The sequence below is a fragment of the Botryllus schlosseri genome, unplaced genomic scaffold (genome assembly GCF_051294905.1).
Source record: "Botryllus schlosseri isolate E-star unplaced genomic scaffold, Bs_hap1 Bs18a, whole genome shotgun sequence".
Classification (NCBI taxonomy): domain Eukaryota; kingdom Metazoa; phylum Chordata; class Ascidiacea; order Stolidobranchia; family Styelidae; genus Botryllus; species Botryllus schlosseri.
This window is the reverse complement of record NW_027648627.1, coordinates 13780-36533: the sequence shown is the minus strand read 5'-3', so window position 1 is coordinate 36533 and position 22754 is coordinate 13780. Positions and strand designations below refer to the sequence as shown.

Sequence of the window (22754 nt, the reverse complement as noted above, 5' to 3'; positions counted from 1 at the left end):
TATTCACACGGTCATCTCTTTGAAATTTCCGTTGAGAGGATCATTCATTGACGTAAAGATACGCGTCGTGAATTGTAAATTGATCACCATAAACAACTCTAATCATGGGGACCATGATTAGTTAATGAATCTTAGCTTAGGTTCATTCTGCATTACCAATGCAATTTCCATCTGATTCATCGAGCAATTCTGCGAAATGTTTCGAAAGGGTTTTGCGGTTCGTTCCTACGAAATTGTCAAATAAGAACATGGAAAATTTCAGTGCCTGCTCGCTGCTCTAGGATTAGAAAAATGGGTTGTGAAATGCAGCTATTAGACAACTGACAGTGTAAAGGAAATTCGAATGATGTATATAAAATCTCTGGTATCACTCTTCATTCAATGCCTTCGTAACCCACGTATTTTGCAATTATTTGAAGTTTCCGTGTCATTTTTGCCATTTCACTGACATAGAATGTGGGCAACAGTAAAAAACTACACGGTTATACGGGATTATTTCTATTTCTGTATATTTAATATCATTACGTACACCCACGCTCCGTTTACATTTGACGGAGTGGTTACACAAATGACGGCTTTATGTTTTATTCAGAAATGGGCTCACGAATTAGCTAAATGTATCTTACCTGTCTCCCCGCAAACCGCTTTGCGGAAAGATTGTTTTAATGGTCAAAGCGGGGAAGTTTTGGAGAAGTGAAATATGATAGGAATTGAAAAAAACATGCCAGTGAATCGATACAAGTTCCAACGCCCCTGTATAATTTTCTCTATGCATTGACATAAAAATTTGCCAAAGCAGTTTCACGTAATGTTAAGTACATATTTTTGCTTTACCAATAACATAACATAACATAACATTGTTGGGTTATTATTTTTATCTGAACAAGTCACACACAATGTACAATGCGATAAGACACAATGCGATGTCATGAACAGATAGGAGGATGTCGAACGACACGCATCAGTAGCGATCCTTTACTCTAACATCCACCTCGGCCTAGAGTGCCCGATGTTACAGTTCTTTTCGATGTTGATCTTCTTTGAAGCCGGGTCCTTTTCTACTAGTTCTTTCCATTCCTTGTGAGTACTTTCTTTCGTCGGGTCTTTTACTGGGCTTTTTTGTCGCCGTAAGAACGGCAACGGCGGGGGAAGAGGAGCCCAGATAAGCCTCCGACGGGAATCGAACCCGGTTCTCCTGCGTGCTGGGCGCTTATCGTAACCACTACACTATCTCCCCCGCCAATGCGGTGCATTCATCGCCTATTACAATCATCTTCAATTCTAGTTTTGTAAATAGTAACATATTGTGTCAAATGAAATTATTCTTACTCTATTGTGTTACTTTCGTCATAATATAACTGACTGCAGTCATGCTTTCAAATGAAATAACTACAATTAACCCATAAATATTTCGTGTTCTCTTCGTATAGCGGTGCTGTTTGGTAAATTGGAAAATTCAAAGAAACTATGAAAATTGCGACGTTTTTTTGGTAACCTCTAGGAGTAGGTAATCGTCATTACCAGATTTGGACTAAAATATGCCTGTATGACCATATTCGCAAGGGGAATAATAATGAAGTGAGCATGGTAAATACAGAAATAATAATAATCTTCGTAGTCTTCGCTCTGAAATGACAGAATATCGATCATGTTTGGCAGCCCGCTATTATTCTCCTAAGGTTAAAAGAGCGTTTCTCGAAAAGATAGGAATTAAAAATTATGATGTTTATGCAAATCGTAGCAAAATAACCTCCAGCACGGATACTTAAACGACTGGATGTTTAGACGCCGAACGTTGTGCATTTACAAACAAACGACACTATGAATTTCTAGGACAGTATGAGGGAATGGGCACTTGGGCAGTGACAGAGCTTATATACCATGATGAGGAGTCGAAGATGATTCGATTCATTTTGAAACATTGGGTGACCATCTGTATATACAATACATAACATCCCCGGCCTTGCAGCAGATAATGTGCGAATACCGTGTAAGGCGCATTACTCTCTGTATATATATTATATGTGCATATGGTATTACAATTTCGCGCTGAATATAGATGTAATTTTTGAAGGAATACCAAGAATAAACAACAAAGTTATTTTATTGTTTTTAGCAATTACGGTTACACCAAATATCCTCGCGTGTTGAGCCGCTGATATAATATGATTAAAGGTCTTGTCAATGATCTGTAAATGATCCTCGCCTCTGACGTATCATGCACTCTGAATTTATTATGGTGTCATGCGCTCTTGGAAAGCTTTGCAATTTGCAAATTGTTGAGTACTGAGGTTAGTGTTTTTGATCTCTATTGGAAATCGTGGATAATCCATATTTCGTCGATATCCTATATAAATCGATTTGTCAAATATATTTTTTGAGGAATGATCACTAGAAACAGTAGTATTTCGTAAATTTTGTTTTTAACCTCTTCCTTTTTCATTATATCGGGTATCACTGGCGTAGCCAGAGAGGGGCGAATAAGGGGCGATCGCTCCCCCAAAACTTTTGGAAACTTTCCGTAAAATCAATAAATATAACACTATTTTTGGGCGGATGAATGCAACCTGAAAAATTTCTTCGCGCTTCGCGCGATTTAGTGTCCAAGTCCATACACGTCTTGTTTCTAATATCGGAATCCCGAAAAAAATTCTTCTGCAAATACCCATAATTGAATTTAGCTGCATTCTCATGAGAATACAACAGTATCAGTACATAAACGAAAGTAGCCCGAGCTCGCTGGGTTGATTGAGTCTAGGGGTGTCAGTACAGTAAGGGGTTGGTGACTGTGAGTTCCGGCAATTGCCGTACCGGGACACACGAAGACATTTAAGGTAGGCTGTCCGCAAAGTCCGCTCTCAAAATGATTGACAACTATAAAACCGACGCATGTATTCCGAAGCCTTCGATATAGATTTTCGGGTGCTTAAATGGCTGGCGCCTTCTGCCCCTCCAACATAAATACGACTGGCCTACCGTTAAAAAGTGCTAATTTGGAATCGCACGAATCTGATTAAAGGAGTTTCTTTAATTTGGTCTGGTATGTATCAGCAATTCCAATCTTTAAAGTATAGCGTCAATCTTTACCAGAGGTTGATAAATAACCGTGCTTGAACGAAGTAATTAATAAGACCGAAATCCACTTACTCACGCACCAATGTTATTGATCAAATTATTTCATTGATCCAAAAACATTTTACGATCCGCGCGACAGGTCCAAAATTCACACTGATTGTTCATCACCTAATGTCAGCGATTTGATATGAACGAGTGCCGAAAATCCATTTCCACAAAGATAGGTGGTGGCGAAGGTAACGCTTCCGACGACACCTTTGCGGCTATGATGGCAACATACATGGACCAATATAACTTCCAGCATAGTCATTTCTATCTAACAGCTCATCGAGAAGTTATTCTGGAATAGCGGTCGTGTATATCATAGGAGAAAATGGATCTCTGCACCAAAATCCCAACAAAACATCCCTGAACAGCAATATGTTAGTATGAGTAGGCTATTGGCAATATTACAATTAAAATGACTTGAACAGTGGAATATTTCATCTCAGACGACCATTCTATGTTTATGTGAGTCCTGAAGTTTTAGCAGTTATGAAGCGAAAGTGCTTCGTGATTTCTCTAATTTAAAACAAACTAAAAATTACGTTATGAATCATTTTGCAAATTTGAAGGTTTCGCGGACCTCTTGAAAATGATTTGCGGACTTCCGGATGAGAACCACTGCCCTGAATAGTCTTGCCGTATGGTATGAACATAGTTCAAGTGTGCCCCCTGAATGTTCGATTACACCACTTCTATCAGCTCTCCCGGTAAACGTATTTGCAATATGCAAGTAACGATATAATGAGCCCATTTCATTCATTAACTATGAAAAATTTTCGCGCATCGCGTGAAAGTATTCACCCCGAGTTTTCAACAATCATTATATTATCACGTCACTTTATGAATCAGTGGAATATTTTCCCTAGATGTTGTGTTAGTCATCCAATAAGGGCCCAAGACCATCGTTTTTAACCTATTTTTTACTTATCTTTAAGGGGGTTGGGCTCATTTACGTCATCGAATTTTTCGCCCCCCCTAAATATTTTTTCTGGCTACGCCCCTGTCGGGTATATCTATTTTATATACTGTATAAATGCATCTACAATACATTAAGATTAATAACACATTTTTTCTATCTTTCTTTCTATGCATTATGATTTTAAAGTCTTGTTACAGTATCGATCATAGCAGAAATAATGGTTAGGTGTGTTGAGCTTAAGATTACTGGTCACCGACCTCATAAACATCTAACGCACTGGATTTACCTTGCGTTCGTCGACCTCAAATAGCGACATGAATGTTATCAATATATGGAAATTATGAATGATGATCGGAAATGAGTTATAAGAATGACATCAGATCAGTAGGATAATCATTTTAAAGAGTCGCCTACAATAATGTAAAAGCGGTGTCTAGCCCCCATCATCAAGAATAGCGCATCGGGTCCATAGAGATAAAGAGGACGGGAATTTCACCTTCCAGGAAAACTAAAAGTGAGCCGGTATTGCTATGTACTAGAAGTATACATTCAAACAGGCTCGGCGCGGCGGAATAATTTATATATGGTTATCTGCATTTCGCGCGACGCAGGATTTCGCATTGCACTGCTTGACTACTTCGATCAAGATAAAAAAAAAACTTCCAAAAGACCTATATACGTTGCTTGGTCGACTGATATTGGCTAGTTCATAATTGCATAATTGGTATTACTGCCCACACAGTCGCCATAGGCCGTGAGTAGGTTTGGGTGGAGGTGCTGACATTTTATCAGTAATCAGCACGCCAAATTGAGAGTTGGGTCGTGGAACATTTGCAAATCGACTATAAAAAGACTGGGAAAAGCTGATGGAAAATTTCGCAAGTTTGCGGTAATATCATGTTGCGGTACTGCAACAGCATTGTAATCGGATTTTCCTGCATACCACGAGTAAACGATAACGTCTACGTTCAACTGGCTGTCGCATTTGTGAAAAGGCTTGGTACGCTAATCCACCCTGCCTCAACTAAACAAGGTCCTACACTCGTAGGTCGACGTGGGATGTAAATGATGGTCGGATTGCAAACATCAGAGAAATGAAACCCGCCTAGGCCTACTATTGCTCGGGACGAAGCGGAGAAATAAATGAATGCTTTACGAACCTTCCACCCATGAGATATTCTTGAACGCCGGCTTTGGATTTTCTATTGCGATAACCAAAGTACACTCCAATCGCAGCAGATATTAGAAGCATAATAATGAACACAGCATAATCCGCTGCTGCCAGCGTCGTTGGCTCCCGTATAGCCATGGTGGATATATCACAGTGAGCACAATCTACTCTGTCGTTTCAATGCAATTGGCCCGTCATCGTGGAAGTCAAACTTTGAATAATCTGCAACGTAAGCTAAGATCTACCAACATCCGGAGGACTGAAATGGTAACAGAACTTGTGAAAAACACTTCCACGGATTTTAGAGTGTATAGTATAGAGAATGCGCCACCAACACTCCTTCGGTCTTGCACAACTTATCAAATCCGATAGAAACGTTGTAGTTTTATTGTTTCCGTCGTAGCAAAGGCTCGTCAATGATTAGCAGGAACGTATGGTATTATAGTCTCCAGAAAGAATTTCACCTCACTATTGTATGCAATTTGCATAGATCACGTGTTACTATTCCCAAGCCCACATACAAACACATCGCTTTGCAGTACCTACGGTGATACGCCTGAATAGACAATGATTTTACTTCAAAGCGAAAATACCAACTCGTATATACCAGAAATCCAGGTAATTATATTTGAGTGAAGAAGAATACCCTGATATTTAAATGAGTAACACTTGGTTTCAGACTGCCGATTGATTAATAATCCGAGTCCCCGAGCAAAGTTGCAGCAAAAGCGACATTTAATATATGCGATGATAAATCATTTATATCCATTGATTGCCGAAATTACCGACAGTATATGTGTGGCACTCTGAAGCACTGCACCGTTATTGCAAATCGTTAAAATCTTCTTTGTTGTCAGTGGAACGTCGATAATTTTTTGTCCACATCTTAATGAAAGCAGTACGATTCGCTGTATTGTAATTTTAGTTGAGGCATTTACTGATATCAATGATGTTTTTTTGGTCGTGCTGACATACCGGGGCCGATACCAGTGCACCATTTCGGCTTACAGAGTTATAGAAACTTACATATCGGTATCCATATCGGTTTCACTTTTCAAACCTTTTGATTCCCTTTAGTGTGACACCCGAAACGTATTCGAGTGTAAATAAAGGTACACTTACATTCTATCATAATATTCAAATGACACAATAAAATAAATACATTGTTTGTTACGACTTTCATTAGAAGGCAAAGAAGCTGTGGAGTATTATTTGCACTTTCTATTGTCGATCTGAGCCCCATTATATACAGTTTCACGAACGGATATTAGTAAGAAAGGAACGAGTTAATATCCGTTGTGTATAGCCTACTAAATGTTATAACTAATGACATGGTACACCCACACTATACCACATGAAAATACTGAGGACTTTAATCTTGATCGAAGTGAGAGCAATATAAAATTGTCAACGATCCTCGATACTAGATATGTAAAATAATATCGAGACGAAATGAAATTTCGATGTTAAAAAAGGCTTACATGTAATCGCATCTACAGACCAAAACCCATATCTCAGATAATAATTTTAACCCGTTGTGGGTTTGGGAGAATATAATATCATGTTTTGGACATCTTGTGTTTATTTCAGACTAGAAGTGTCTCAAACCAAGTAGGTATACCTAAATTTAGGACTGGATGTGGTCGCGAATGCACTCAAATCAGGATATAAGTGAGCGGATTTGATTATGCTGAAATCATTTATATATAATAATTCCTGTCAAGCCAATGTTTCTAACCACTAGTCATCTGTATATCCGGCGCAAATTATTCCTGCTCTCATAACTCGAAATATTTAGGCTATTTGAGAATGAATGTGATGTGTTCGTCATTCCTATACTAGGGATGGTGTGACAGTGAACGTGAGGTTAACGTTCGCGTTCTGTGTGTGAACCTCACGAATTTAGAGGTTCGCGTGTTCACAAATTAACCTTGGTAGGCTCTGCACTGTGGAAATTTTTCATATATTACAATTTTCACGTCAATTTAACATTTTTAGTTGAAATTTATTGCATTTCAACTGCGGGCCACTCCATGCATGGCGTTGGCAGTTTAAAGAATCAACACTAAACGAGCATGCACCTTGACAATCTCAAAAGTTTCACTTGCTTTGTTACGAAAGTTTGCTCGAAATATCCCGCTTTCCGTTCATGAATATTTAGTGAATCTTTGCAGTGAGCTTGACCCGAAATCACACAAAAAATCAAGAGCGAAATATAGTAAACATGTAGGTAGTCAGCAAATGACGTTTATTCAACCAATCAATAGCATTCATATCGTTGTCTGATGTAAAATATCTAGCATCCGTACGGGGTCAATCTCGATTTCATATGTTTATTGTATCATAAAAACCAAATCTGAGCGATTGAGGTGTTGGTTACTGCTGTATAACTTGTTAATGGGGTAATATCGGTAGCAAGTATAAAAACCCGTTTACACTCAGCTCAATGTCAACGCAGTCTGGAACACCGTTAACGCGTACGCTTATATGCCCTAGCAAGTTCTGGTCGAAATTGTTGGCAAAGCGACGGAAGATATTTGATTTTATGGGATTATTATATCATTTGATTGCCCCAGTTGATGCATTTTGCGACATTTAAAAAGTCAGTATGTACTTCAGCATTGTGGCCATATGTGGCATGAGTCGTCGATAGGTATCGTGTACACTGCACATTAATATAGGCTATAACTTCCCTGAAGTGTAGGGTTGGAATTAGCAATACGACATCACCTGACGTCATGAGGTTACGTTCGCATTCACACAGAACCTTTCAAGAAGGTTCGCGTTCACGCGAACTTGAACCTTTTAGAGGTTCACACCATCCTACTATCATTCACCCAAAGAAGTCCTGGCGCAAAAATCGTGTGGACCAGCGTAATCCACAAGTTATAACCCTTGGGAATATTTCAAATGATATTAGTTCTCATAAACAAGAAAGTACTCCAACTATTAAATAGTATATTCATATTGAAATGAACCCGAATATTTTCGGCTGACACTCGTCAGGGGTAATCGTCAGCAACTAGTAGAGAATTGGAAAGAACATTGTATATCCAGGGCCGTAACAGCAATTCGTCAGGCCCCCCCCAAAACTTTGGTCTTGGGCCCCCCATAGGGTTATAGACCGAACTTCTGGGGGGCTTCGCCCCCCAGACCCCCCTCCGGCGATACACTGTTTACCACTATTCTTCTTAAACTTTGGGACTTTGTTTAGTGCATCAGTTTTTGTCGCCCAAGCGCGCGAAGCGCGGAAAATTTATGATTTCATCAGTCAGTATGATCGGGAATTGCGTATTTGTTATCAATTTTTATCTTCTCTCTGCTGACGTAATCAGATTTGCCGGTAGAGCTGAGTGAGGTGTGTTTGAAAAGGTAGGACCACTCAATAATAATCAAACAGCACCTCGTCAGGCACCCATCACGTTGTTCGCGTTTGTCACGAAATTATCTGTTCTGTATTGTGAGCCGAGCGATAGCGAGGCGCGAAAATTTTCGATAATTTATGATAAAATCGGTCAATCAGATCGGTGATTGCATATATATTATGCTATCAATTTATTGTCCTCTCTACTCACTTAATTAGATTTACCGGTTGAGCTGAGTGAAGTGTCTTGAAAACGGGAGGGCCCGTAAGTATTGATTAAACATCTTCGGGCGGGCGGACCCGTTGATATGACTTCGTTATGGTGTTATTTCGTGACTTCCAGTCTGCTATATCAAAAAATATAGAATTGCCCAAACGTAGGCTTCTAAACTAAGAGACGCACACGATTTCAAATTGGTATTTCTTCACTGGCATAAAATTTTCCCCAGCGGGATGGTAATTGTCTCGCGAGGTTCAGGTTGCAAAGACAGGAACATTCGGCGCCAGTCATTCAGGAGCCTATGGACAATTGAACCTATATGTATTTTGTATAGCCTGTATAACGAAGTTTTCGGTCTGCATAAGGGCATAGACCTTTTCGGCCAAGCTTTTCTCGCTACCGATCGTTCTGGCACACTTCTTGGAGTCGCATGTTATATGGCCTAAAACTTGATTGTATGTCTTGGTGGGCCGTGGCGCGGTAATGGCCCAATATCTAATAACATAGAAAAATGACTGCTTGAAATCGCGCGCAGCGCGAAAATATTTTGAAAAATTTGCATAAATTTTCAAAAAATACGCTATGATTTATGCTAATTCACGAAATAATTTTGGGCCCCCTTCGAGCTCGGGCCCCCCCAATTGGGGGGTTTGGGGTGCGGCAGTTACGGTGCTGTGTATATCAACAATCGTATCACAAAATATGACGTCACCAGCATGAAATTTCAAATGAGAGAGCGTTCAATGTACTATTTTTAGGTGGTACACGAACTCCTTTTGTTGTACCATGTGTACCACCTAAAAATAGTACATTGAACGCTCTCTCATTCGAAATTTCATGCTGGTGACGTCATATTTTGTGATACGATTGTTGATATACAATGTTCTTTCCAATTCTCTACTAGTTGCTGACGATTACCCCTGACGAGTGTCAGCCGAAAATATTCGGGTTCATTTCAATATGAATATACTATTTAATTGTATATTGAAGTTCTGTACCTCCAAGAAGTACTCCAACTATATTCCCTGATACTAGCATAGACGTTCTTCCTGCATTTCAACAAATTAATGTCATCTTTGAATTTAAGTACCACTGTGATTGTGGCTACGTGAGAAGAACGACACAGCATTTGCATGACGGTATAAAACAACATGCCCCTAGATTTATTATAACGTCTGCATCAAGCTCACTGAAAAGGCTGCCCCTAATTCATCCGCTGAAGCTTGAATAAGAACATGCAACGGCCATGAGCTCTGTTGTTGGTGAACATTTATTGAATGATAATTTTATATTTGTACGAAAGATTGGAACGACAGGTTTCGTGTCGTCGAGAGAGGTCGTTCGTCCTTTCATTTATGCACTTTGGAGCCGACTATTATCAAAATCCAGCATCCCAGCTTGTGCTACCAGGAGTTCGTGCATCACATAAAAAGAGTACATTGATCCTAAGCCATCTGTTCTGTATAGAAAGTTCATTCGAAATCCCTGCTAGCTGCTGACGATTACCCCAGACGAGTGGCAGTCGAAGATATCCGGGATTATTTCAACATGAATATATCATTCAATTGTAAATTTAAACAAGATAGTCTTCTTTGATTTTTTTCGAATAAGCGATTTTAGTCCTTACTGTAGGGCTATCATATATTGAGATTCGAAAGAGAGGACACTTTTCAAAATTTTTAAAAGCTATGATACCGAAGGAGAAAACAGGAGATTCTTGGAATTTTTTCAAGTGATAGCATTAGGTGTACTTGAAAAATAAATGAGCAAAGGACATTTTTCCGACTCGACTCCCGTAATACCCGTTTCATCCAATGTTACATGGATTGATTAAAGAAAAATCATTTGTTCGATCTCGCTCCCGAGATACCCGTATTTTTCGTTTCATTTTTTGCAAGTATTTTAACACTTTTTTTTTTACAAAAAGAAGACAAACTTCGAAAAAAGGACCTTTGGGCATCCACCGAAGAGACTTTCGATTTCTTCAAAAAACAGGACATCTGGTAACCCGACCGCACAGTCGAAATTCGGTCTGCATCCACTGAACCAATACACTATTGCGCAGTACACATCAAATAAATGCGGGTCTGTCACCATTGAACTTCGCGATTGTAACGCAACTTGTATCTGCGCATACTGAATTATATCGTATAAGTAAGTAGTCGTGTTAGCTTTTTCAACTATTTTCCATGCGAGAGTTTCCAAGAAAGTTTCTCACGCACCCAAATGGTAAATTGTTTTGCGTCTTGGGTAGTCATTTCGTGAACTGTGACAGGCGCTTTATTTATTTATTTGTTATATTTATTTGTACCATAATGTTTAATGCAACTACTGAAATTCTTCATAGGTCCAGATTTCGGTAAAATAAAGTTTTTTCATGCAAATATATGTCATTTCTCAAGTCACAAAGTTTTTTCAGGCCAGGCTACTTTGTAAGGGCGGACAGTTTCAACCAGAAATGAAGAAAAGTAGCACAGTTCTATCATTAATTGCGAAAACGCCCAATTTACATACTTGAGGGCTAAACTTTGTCAAAATTAGGTTTTAACGTCAAAAAATGTCAACATTTTCATTTTTTTAGGTCACAATCTTCCGTTTTTTTAAGTAAAAATAAGTCGCCCATCTTATGAGGATGAGTTCTCATTTGATATAAACCTTGCTTCATTCAATGTCCAAGTTTTCGCCAGTTCAGTAATTCTAATCTAATTCGAAAAAAATAAGGTGTAGCTAATTTGGAAAAACTGTGTATCTATAATTCCAACTCTAATCTAATCTAATTTGTTCAAATCTGCTTCTCTGACACTTTTCTTTGTGTATTTCAGAGCTTCGAATCGTACCATACTGGATTTGTCAACCCGGAAGAGAAAACAAAGCCGACACCTTTTCGTGGGTTTTCAGCATATTCGTAACGTTTGTTTGCGTCATCTTCCCGCTAATCTTGTTCTCGAGCGACGTGGCTTTCTACATAACGTGCACCGACCATTACAACCACACGGCGGAGATTTTGGAAAAAGTTCGCGCTGAGGGCGCGGAACAAGGCAGTATCGCGCAGCGCAATTATAAGCGAGGAGAAAAATGGATATTATCGAGAAATCCGACAATGCAGAATAAAGAAAATCGTAATCTGGCGACGGACAATGGTGTTCACAATGCGCGGAAATACCGTGATGGAGTTTTGAAAGGTGACAGCCAGCTTTGGACAACTATAGATAAGTCTACTTGTCTATAGAGACCAGGGGTGGGCAAACTACGGCCCGCGGGCCACATGCGGCCCGCAAGACCGTTCTGTGCGGCCCGCGAGAGTCTAAAGAAACTTTTTAAAAATATTGATAAAAATGGGTACTAAAAATCGAAATAATGCAGGGGCCTGATTAAACTATTTCTTAGTATATTTCACCGTGATAATTCTAAGACAGTGGTTCTCAAACTGAGGGACGTGAAAGCATCAGCAGTGGGGCGCGAAGCTGAGCTCGACAAAAAAAATGTTCGCGCTCCGCGCGATTTACCAACAGTTTCATAGCTGTTTCTCTGTGTTTAGTTTGAATTTCACATTTGAAAATCTCTCATCCGTAGTCGTAACCTTCCATGCCATCAAACTATCAGTTAGGTTTGCTAGCAACCTGGTTGCGTTTTGTGACATGACGATAAGGGGGCGCGAAATCTTTCACCATCATAAGGGGGGGGCGAGTTTTCAAAAGTTTGAGAACCACTGTTCTAAGGTAAATACTTCCAATATTATTTTTGATGTTTAATTTCTGGCGCGACAGCCCGATCTCAAGGCCCACAAAGTTTGAAAGGTTTCAACTGCTAAACATCACAGAAATCCTAAACGAGATTGACATAATTCGGATCACGAGTGGGATTTCAGATTGGCCACTCCAGTTTTAACTATTTCAGTAAAGTGCTTATAAAATCCGATTCGCACGTGTCTTAGGTAGATTCGTTCTATGTATGCGTAGAATTGGGGCATTTATATTTTATCCACACATAGTAGAAGCGTGTTTGGAGCTAACATGGTTATGATTCTGTGAGCATTATGTGTCCTAGAACTGAGCCAAAAGTGAAAATGGTAAATCTATGAACAGATCGCTGCTCACAGATTTTATATTTCAATCCAGTTCTAAGAATCGGGACAACCGACTTTCATCTCTATAGTTTTGACAAATTGGTTATTGAGGTCGACCAGCCTATGAAATCTAGCCACTATCTTTCTGACGCGTGTACGATATCATCAAAGCAATGTTTGGTTTGTTTGAAATATCATCTCCATGTCCTCACTATAAAATCAAATACCTTTATTGCGTTTTGGTTTATAATCCCATTTTATATAGTGCGGCCCGCGAATGGATTCAGATGTTGAATGCGGCCCGCGAGCTCAAAAGTTTGCCCACCCCTGATATAGACTAATTAGCGCGAAACGCTGTAAATCTAACTCTAATAGAAAACGTGAAATGTTTCTTTGCTCTAATTCTTCTTCTAATTATCTTATCTAATTTGTGAAATGTCTCTATCCTCACATTTTAATTCTATTCTAAAATCCGCTTTTCCCTAAAACGGATCAAAGTGATATTTGAACTGATATAAGTGTATTATATATCTAAAGGCGGCACGGACCAGGCCTAGTATAGGCCATGCACGAACACAATAGTTATTGCCATGCGTCTCATAATGAATCCAAGTTTTCCATCCTGATAAATATGGCCATAAAACTACATTCGTTGGCGATCAATATTTTCGACTTTGAATAGTACCAAGACATAGCTGCGTTCCAATCTAACTGATGTTCACGTGCAGTCTTTACTGACATGCAGCCAGAGTTCAAAGAACTTGTTGACAACTTTAATCGATCACAGATGTCTCATTGACTTCAACAGCTAATGAATTAGGCTAGCGAGCCTATTACACGTTAATAAATTCATTCAATATTGTTCTTGGTTTCTATGGTTGAAGTTAAATTAAATCCGTTTATTCCTCGTATAGGTTGATAAATAAGCGATTCATGTATCGATTCACGAATCCGGCCCACCAAGTAGGGGAGATGTGGTACCGACGGATCAAAAATTGCAAAATGATCTCTGGCCCTCAAATCTTCAGCCGAGAATAGCAGATCTGTTGCTGCCTCGACACTTCGATACAAGCTCTACCTATCTATCGGGTACAGTTACATGAATATCCGCCTTTTTCAAAAAATATTTATAAACGTATCATCTGTCCCCACCCGCCCAGCAAACACTAGATGTCTTTTGAACCTGTCAGGATATCTTTTTCTTGTCCAGCCAGGTTCAAATGATATCTTGTGCATGCTTTGTGCTTTAGCACGACTTAAATATATCTTTTTCATCTCCAGTCATGTTCAAATCATATCTTTGTGCAAACCTTGTGCTGAAGCACGACTTAAATATATCTTGTTCTTGTCCAGTCAAGTCCAAATCGTATCTTGTCCATACCTTGTGCTGAAGCACGAATTAACTATATCTTTTTCTGGTCCAGTCAAGTCCAAATCATATCTTGTCCATACCTTGTGTGCTGAAACACGACATCAATATATCTTGTTCTTGTCCAGTCAAGTCCAAATCATATCTTGTCCATACCTTGTGCTGAAGCACGGCTTAAATATATCTTGTTCTTGTCCAGTCAAGTCCAAATCATATCTTGTCCATACCTTGTGCTGAAGCACGACTTAAATATATCTTGTTCTTGTCCAGTCAAGTCCAAATCATATCCTGTGCATACCATAGCAATTTGTAACGTAGCTACGTTGTAAATTGCTATGTGCATACCTTGTGCTGAACCACAACTTTTTTTGGCCAAATTTTGTCGAATACTGAAAATATATTTGTTAGGAATATCAAATTCGATTATTGCTTCCTACTATGGTAGAGTGGTGTTTATAAATGTACAGTAGATTATATTGAACTTTTACTCTCATGGGGCGATTAATCACCTGTGTCACTACCGTATGTTCCACCTAGTGTCACGCTCTTTCTTGCAATTTTGCAGACTAAAATTAAATATCATATTAGCCCGCATCCTCGCGCTCCGCCACCTCCGCTGCTTTCGGTGGTTGGGTTGTATTTGATTGGAATTGGTCGGTTCCCAAATTTTGGAAGGAAATTTGAAAGTCCGCAGAATCCGACTGGAGAATTTCCGGTTCTGCGTCCAAAAAAATTCTGCCAAAATCATGATGTCGTATTTAAGATTATAATTAAGAATGTTGCCAAAATCCGACTGTCGAAATAAATTCAGAATCCGCATCCAGTCCGGCTGAAATCCTGCTACGACTCCGGCTTCTGATCCGGAGTGTAAACGAGAGGCCATTTCTCCCTTGCGAGTTCACATAAGTTTCGGCGCGAAATACTGTCAGACAAAGCGCTCTCGTAATGGAGGCTTACAGCTACGCAGTCGTATGTTAGGTTTAGTTGCGTTCTGGAATTAATCGTGGTAAATTAAGGCTCAACCAACCATATTCCTTCAGAGGATTACTGAAAACTGAACTGTAGATGGTAATTTATATATGCTTGATACGAAACATAGGTATATAGTGAATGGTATAATGTCACAAAGTATAGAACTTGGTTTGCACTTTTGCGAATATCGTATAAGTTATTGTCAGTTGTGACAGTGCTGGATTATATAATATCATCAGATGGTGGTCGCTAAAATCATTCATTGTGATCGAATGTTCTTGTACTTTTGTCTATAATAGTGTAGTGGGAGCTCAGCTACAACGTGGTAATGCCCAGATATAAAATAAGACGGGGGAAGCACAGACGTATAGGCAATACCAGAAAGAGTGGCTACGGTTCAAGCGAGCTAGAACCGCCGATTTGACGGGACGGATCGTTTCATCATCGTCAAGTGAAATATGACATGGCCAATTGGACTCTGTACAAAATACGTATCAAATGCTCATCCGGTAAGTCAACTCATAATTTGTGAAGGTTTACCGTTACTCAGTACCAGTGTTGGGATGACTTGAATCATGACAAAAATGAGACTGTAGCATGTAGCTATACCAGTGATTCCCAACCGCGGCCTCGAGCTAGCCGTCTTGCGTCCCCCACAAAAATTTAAAGAAATCGATTTATGATATAAAATTTATATTTATAAAATTCTCTTGCTTAGCTTGGAGTCTGGAGTTGTGAATTAGGATTGCAGAAAAGTTCTGAGTAGAGTGCTAACGTTATGTCACTACTGTATATAGGTATTGATAACTAATCTACGAATAGATGTACAACACGTGACTCACGGTTGAATACGCTGAGGCAAAACCCAGCAGCAGTTCTCCTCGATTTTACTCTATTTTGTGAACTTTTTATTGATCTAAAGCAGTCACGAATTCGTGCGGCCCCAACTATATACTCTGAAATTCTAAATTTGGCCCTGACACCGAAAAAGGTTGGGAACCACTAAGCTATATATACAGTTACTTGCGTACAGTATTTCATTAGCCGTTCTATGTTTGCGTGTGCGATACAATATCGTTTTTTCAAGTTTGTGCGAGTTTTCAAATTTGAGTAATTCTAGATCTAGTTGCGCTGTTTACAAATCCAGTAGTTTGATAAATCTGGAAACTTACCATCTATATTATCCATCTGTTTTAGATTTATGGGTCAAGGCCTTTCGTGATGTGAGGGCAGTTGCAGACAATAGTAGCTTGCCCTCCGCTTCATAAGGACCTACAACGGCCTAACCGAAAACGTCAGCCGCCAAAAGATTTTTTGACAAGTCCATGTCATCTGATAATCAAGGTATAGCCTACACTGTTATTCTGCCTAATATGTTATACGCAGAAGTGACATATGTATAACTTTCATACTTTGTAGATGATGCTGTTCCTTCAAAGAAAATACGTAACCCAAGTATTCAGACACAAGGCATGCCTATACCAACTCCAAGAGTGCGGTCACCTCCTGATTCTGGCGATGAAAGTGTGACAAGCAAAAGTGCTCTTGTTAATGATGCTTCAAATGCAAGTTTGCCATCATCAAGTGAGGAGAGTGTTCAACAGCATGATCCCAACATTGAATGTAGCGGCCAGTTGCAGGGAATCAACCAATGCACTAAGCTCCTAACATTTTGATTCATTCTCGAATTTAAGCAATAGAGTCGCTCTATTTTCCAGACGATCCTTCATTTGTAAGCAATGTTGAACTGCAAAATTCTGACTGTCAACAACAAGGCATATCACAAAGTAATGGTAAGTTTATCGCATATGATCAATCCAGTTTTTTTGAATTTAAATAATTTTTTAGCTCCTCCATGTTCTTCATCAACTCCAACATCTGCACACAGTGACCACTCTATATATTTCTCTGATGCGTAAAGACATCAAAGACATCAAGTTGCAGATGAACCAGATGATGGACCTCTGCTCCAAGCAGATGAACCAGATGATGGATCTAAGTAAAGGTCACATCATCGACGACTCAAAAAATAAACACAGTACAACAGCCCCAATCTTGCTTGAAGATCTTATTGAAAACCCCTGTCAAACCGTATCTCAGCTGGAACAACTGGAAAAGAACTTGACTGACGGCGATTGCAAGAAATCTGAACTGGTATGATTTTGTCGATTAGAGCAAACTTAGCCGGAGTATCTAACCCAGGGGCAGGCAGCATACGGCCCGTGAAGTGATTTTGTCCGGCCCGCCGACAGTTTTCTGTCCTACATGACATGATAATGCCCCGCCCCAGTTTGCCGAGATTCCCCACTAATTCCTTACTACGACTATGTTATTATATTATACGTGTATGCGCAGCGTTGCGAGAGTGGAGCTTACGCGTAAGTTCGTTGAAGCGAGAAGACTTGCATTATCGGCATTGACGATGCAATCAAACCTAATGTGGTCTGTGGTAATCATGATTTTTGTCGACTTCAATGGTCAGCAGGCTGATATTTCCTATTTTTGATTCCGTAACCGCCGACTTGTAGCACGGCACACTTCTAGGTTATTGTAAGGCACCGCTTATGCCAGGGGCGCCAACTCAAAATGGGTTGTAGGCCACTTTTTGAATTTGGTAGAGGACGCAGGCCGCATGAATTCAGTATCGAGATTGCCTACATGACAATGTTATTCTCAAATCCACATTGTATTCTCCATTATCGGCGAGAAATGGCTTTGAAGTGACATTGCTGTCGTTAAAATACATTCATTAGATACGATATATTCCTTGTGGATAAATGGACGAATAATGCATCGATTCAGCAATCCGGTGCCCAAGTACTTAATTTTCCTATATCCGGCCTGCCGACTGGAGAAGTTGCCCACCCTGATCTAACCTCTCGTCAAGATCAACGTTCCATCAAGTTATTTGATGTTTATGCAGGCGCGTAGCCAGAGGGGGGTTTGGGGGTATAATCGTCATTTATGCATGTACTTTGCCATGATGAATTGATGCTATATTAGTGAATTCGAAAAATATCGAAACCCTACTTATTTTTTGGGCTGATCTAGTTATTTTTCATTCTGGTTCACACCACTATCGTAAGGCAGAGCCATTTGTATTTTGTACTACAGGTATCTGCTTTGAAAGGACTTCACGGTGAACAATTGGCTTCAACGGTCAGAAATATCATGACAAGCATAGCTGTAAAAGATGTGTGGCAATTGTTCAGCCTAAAAGGTCAAAGAAGCAAAAATGGACAAAAAAGAAGTTTTCAAAATTTTACTCTTTACAAGACTATTACACGTAAGTTGTTACTGATATTACAATCGAGATTACAAAACCCTCGATAACAATGCCTTCGAGAGCATTTATACAGAGTTAAGGTATTTTGCTTTCCCTTCTTGTGAAAGATCATCGCAGCTAAATTGCAAATCGTTGCTGACCACACAGCCTTATAAGCCCTCGTTTGAAGTCATCTTCCACTGACATTGCCGACATGGCAAAATCACAAACAAGTGCGTTGATTGCGCAACTCGGTGTTGAGTCTGGAATGTTTTGAAATACCAATTTTGACACTATGGGGTGATCACATTCGAGAGAGATTGTTACCGCTGGCGGAGATTCCGATTTGCCGCATTGTTTTGTAATGCAGCCCCTGATCTACTTATATTATCTTTGAAGGAGCATGTAAAGTGGCTCATCCTAAGGCCGAGAGTACAACAATTACAACCAAAGTGGGACGATTTCTAACTGTTATTGGAGCTTGCAAGGTAATTTTGTTTATGAATCTGACGTCTGTGTGACAGCTGCGTTCTTTATCATATCATTTGACAGTAACTGAATCGTTGCTACCTCCAGGGCCGCTTCCATTCATCTTCAGAACACTATACCAGTGGTTCCCAAACTTTGACGTGATGTCATTTAAAAAAAATTTATAGTCATTTAATTTTGTCAAAATTGTTGGTCTTGCTTGCATAAATTTTTGATCATCTCGTTACACTTGCTCAGATTTAGCGGTGGAACCACGAACCAATGTCTCCAAAACTTTTTTGCCAATAATCCGTCACTCATTTCAAACTCCTTTCAATTCACATTTCTACACGGGAAGCAAGTTCATCCTCAACTGGTCGCATTTGTACCGCGTGGGGGGCTCAGATTGCTATTGCCTGACCCATGTTCCCTCTAAGCTGCACTGCGCACGTGCGCAATTGCACAGTGCTTAGTTGGTCTCTGCGCACAGAAAAAATCTGAAGTGATGTCATTTTTTTTAGTCGTTATGCACTACTGTGAGTTGGTGAGTGTGTGCAGACTCGTCAAAAATTAGAGGGAGCATTGGGTCGGCTATTTCGGTGGCGAACAAGATGCATGGCAAATATGGCTCAATTCCAACGTGTAGAAGTCAAATCATTGAGATACAAAATTAGGGATTTGAAACTTCGCTGGTATATATATTAGGTACATTTTACAGCTAGCTATAGTATCCCGTTCACCAAAGAAATGTTTGAAGCTGGCCCAGAACGATAACGATGAGTTATACGATCTTCCAGGGCCGTCACACTCCAAACACCCAATTAGGGGAGCTCGACTGAACCCAAAATTACTTTGTTGGTCGTTTGTTGAAGTAGATTTTTGTCGTGCTTTGCGCGATTTTTTGTCCCTGTAGGTCTACATTTAAATATGATTAGTAAGATAAAAAGGTGCTTATAATAGAGAAATATGCAAATTGGTGGTGGCGATTACCACACATTGAAAAGGACTACGACGCTACTCTGTGGTAAGAGATGGGTCTCAAGAACATTTTCAAACCCGAAAATGGGCCACGCCCAAAAGATGGCTGAGAACCCCTGGTTTATTGGCTTCTATATGTTGGAATTAAGCCAAATTTGGCGCGCAGAGTTAAATCGACAATGTCGTCGAAGTAGACGGTAAAGTTTGACTTGGCTGTCACACTCCACCAAGTTCGTCGTGACTTCCTAAAGACGGTTCGGAATCCTTGGATGAATGTGACTTGACATGACCGTCCCGCATTACTCACAAACAAACACATATAATGACTATTGCTCTACTGCTAATCAATCAAAGTAATCAATTCATTTATGTTATAGGACGACGATAAAGGAGAAAACATGAGCAAGACTGTTATCGAGGAGGCAGAAGTATTGGCTGAAGTGATTGCACAGTTCTGTATCAAGGCCTAATTCTTGCTAACGTATTTTCTTCATCCATGTTTTTTTCGTGTTTTTTACTGATTTCATTCAGAACAGAAAGCCATATATACATTGGGGTTGTTCAAAAAAAACTTTTTTTTCCAAATCTCACTCGCCTAATGACTAAATCGTCAGGTTGTCCAAGAAAACGATGCACACCAAATTTGACTCAATTCCAACCAGTAACGGCCGTGCAATCTTGAATTGAAATTTTGTGGAATTATCAACGAAAAACTCAAATAGTTCCGCTTCTACTAGCCGAAATTGACTCAAATTTGTTTTGCATCGTCTTTGAAGACAGCTCAACAATTTCATGGGGTTGACAGAAAAATTTGAGAATTTTTATATTTTTATTTTTAATAATAATTTTAAAATTTCAATTCAAGATTGCACGGCCGTTACTGGTTGGAATTGAGTCAAATTTGGTGTGCATCGTTTTCTTGGACAACCTGACGATTTAGTCACTAGGCGAGTGCGATTTGGAAAAAAAAGTTTTTTTTTGAACAACCCTAATATACATGCTGATTTTTAAAATTGGCAATTAGTTTTCCTTCTGAACAAAAAGGCCTACTTCTTGCTAACGTATGTTATGTCAGGGACTATTATTTTACCTTCATTCTTCATCCATTTTTATTCCAATTTTTCGTCGAGGTCTAGTCAAATGCATTTTTTTGTATTTTGAACTGGTGCAATACAGAACAAAAAGCCATACATGATTTGTAAAACTGAGGATTCGTATTCGTTCATGTGTGAAGTGCAGCATATAGCAGGTTTAGCCAACCAGGGTTCAGGGTCACACAGGGTCGAATTGTACAAAAAATATCTTATAGGATATCGTTGAGGATGTTTATCAGGATATCTTTGAGGATCTCCATCAGGATATCTTTGAGGATGTTTATCAGGATGTCTTTGAGGATGTCTATCAGGATATCTTTGAGGATGTCCTACAGGACATCTTATATATATCCATTTCTGTCGACAAATGTATATATTTTGCACTTCATTGAAGGACATCTTTTGAACTCATGGAAGATGTTTAAAAAATATCTTTAATAAGTTTTGTGTTTGCTGGGCGGTGGGTCCAAAGGCACACGACCATGGGACCTATGAGATATACGCTCAAAAACTCAAATTTATCAACTCGTCTTGTTGCGTACTATAATATAAGCTACAGCAAGTCAATGTACAATGTTTCGTCGCCACCTTCAAAAATAAAATAGATATCATCAACTAAATTGTTGATAATAAAATCACGTTTTGATTTACGCCCAAACTTACAAAAATTAATGCCACATACATACTATACCCGCAAATCGACATTTTGACTTTCAAATACCTCGTAATAGCGATACAATACCACAAGTAACTGTGATTTACAGCCTCTATATATGTAGGTGTGTTTCTGTTGCTGCTGTCCATCTATTTTGCTTGATTTGGCTATGGTACCATATAGGTCCCACACCCTATAAATATTGTACTTAAATTGAAAATAGTCCACTCAAGGATGGTATTGATTCAAAAAATATGTGTCATTATATATCCTGATATAAGCCCTATACTTCACATCAAAAATTATGGCTGGTTTGTTAGTCAGGGAGGTGATATAGAAAAATGTATATGTCGATCCAAATTTACTTTACACCCCCTAAAACGTAAATCATTTGTCACAGACCCCATAACACACGCAGGTCGAAGTTTTTTGCATGTGAGGAAAGATTCTGCCGGCATACCATTGTCGAGAAATTCGCGTACTGTAATTATGTAATTATCACCGAGAATTTTTCAAGTATTTCCGGTCCCAGTGTCTCATCGTTACCACATCTCCCCTACTACATTTTTCCATATCAGGCTCGCCGACTGGAGAAGTTTCCCGCTCCTGGTATAGTGCGAAGCGAACCAAGCTTGATGTACAGATATTTGCCAATAAAATTCTGATGAGTATGAGCTCTGATTTGTTATGAACCGGGGCCCCCGATATCGTAGGCAAGTATGAACTAAACTTGATTCGATTAACGAGCTTTCGCGAATTCGGTAATTCCAATTCTATAATATGATTTGAACCAAATTGTGAAGATATAATGCTAATTCTAATCTAATGTGGAAAAATTGTGTAGCCTTAATTCTAATGCTATAGTCTAATTGCACATAACCTGTGTAGCTGTAGTTCTAATTCTAATGTAATTTGGAAAGTTCGAAAATTTACTATTTGTCCAAGTCTGATAGAACAGCGTCCCTGCTATAGATAAACCTCAAGCAAGAGATTCTGGTGTCTGGAGTTGTTATGGTTCATATATTGACTTGCTATGGACCTATACATATGGATTTCTACTTGGATGACCGCATTCCGACACCTTCGAAAGACT

At 39.3% G+C, this 22754-nt stretch overlaps 1 protein-coding gene across 3 annotated transcripts; it reads left to right on the top strand.

Annotated features, from left to right (window-relative positions):
• The first annotated feature begins 14609 nt into the window (after positions 1-14609).
• LOC145459819 (uncharacterized) lies at positions 14610-21102 on the top strand. Of its 3 annotated transcripts, XM_080338345.1 has the most exons (8): positions 14611-14882; positions 15054-15710; positions 16399-16545; positions 16621-16994; positions 17050-17355; positions 18316-18487; positions 18866-18954; positions 20290-21102. In XM_080338345.1, exons 4-8 carry the CDS (start codon positions 16941-16943, stop codon positions 20380-20382), a joined length of 714 nt encoding a protein of 237 aa, XP_080194471.1. In that variant the 5' UTR covers positions 14611-14882; positions 15054-15710; positions 16399-16545; positions 16621-16940; the 3' UTR covers positions 20383-21102. The 3 variants fall into 3 exon arrangements, with proteins under 3 accessions (XP_080194470.1, XP_080194472.1, XP_080194471.1); XM_080338344.1 differs by having other exon boundaries at positions 14610-15710; XM_080338346.1 differs by lacking the exons at positions 18866-18954; positions 20290-21102 and adding an exon at positions 18561-18858 and having other exon boundaries at positions 14610-15710.
• Positions 21103-22754: the final 1652 nt, after the last annotated feature.

Bases quoted from the DNA above. Each gene is read 5' to 3' on its own strand.
- LOC145459819 (XM_080338344.1), top strand. From the start codon at position 16,941: ATGTTGAACTGCAAAATTCTGACTGTCAACAACAAGGCATATCACAAA. The intron at 18,488-18,865 runs GTAAGTTGTTAC...TTATCTTTGAAG, and splicing joins TCTTTACAAGACTATTACAC to GAGCATGTAAAGTGGCTCAT. The intron at 18,955-20,289 runs GTAATTTTGTTT...TTTATGTTATAG, and splicing joins CTGTTATTGGAGCTTGCAAG to GACGACGATAAAGGAGAAAA.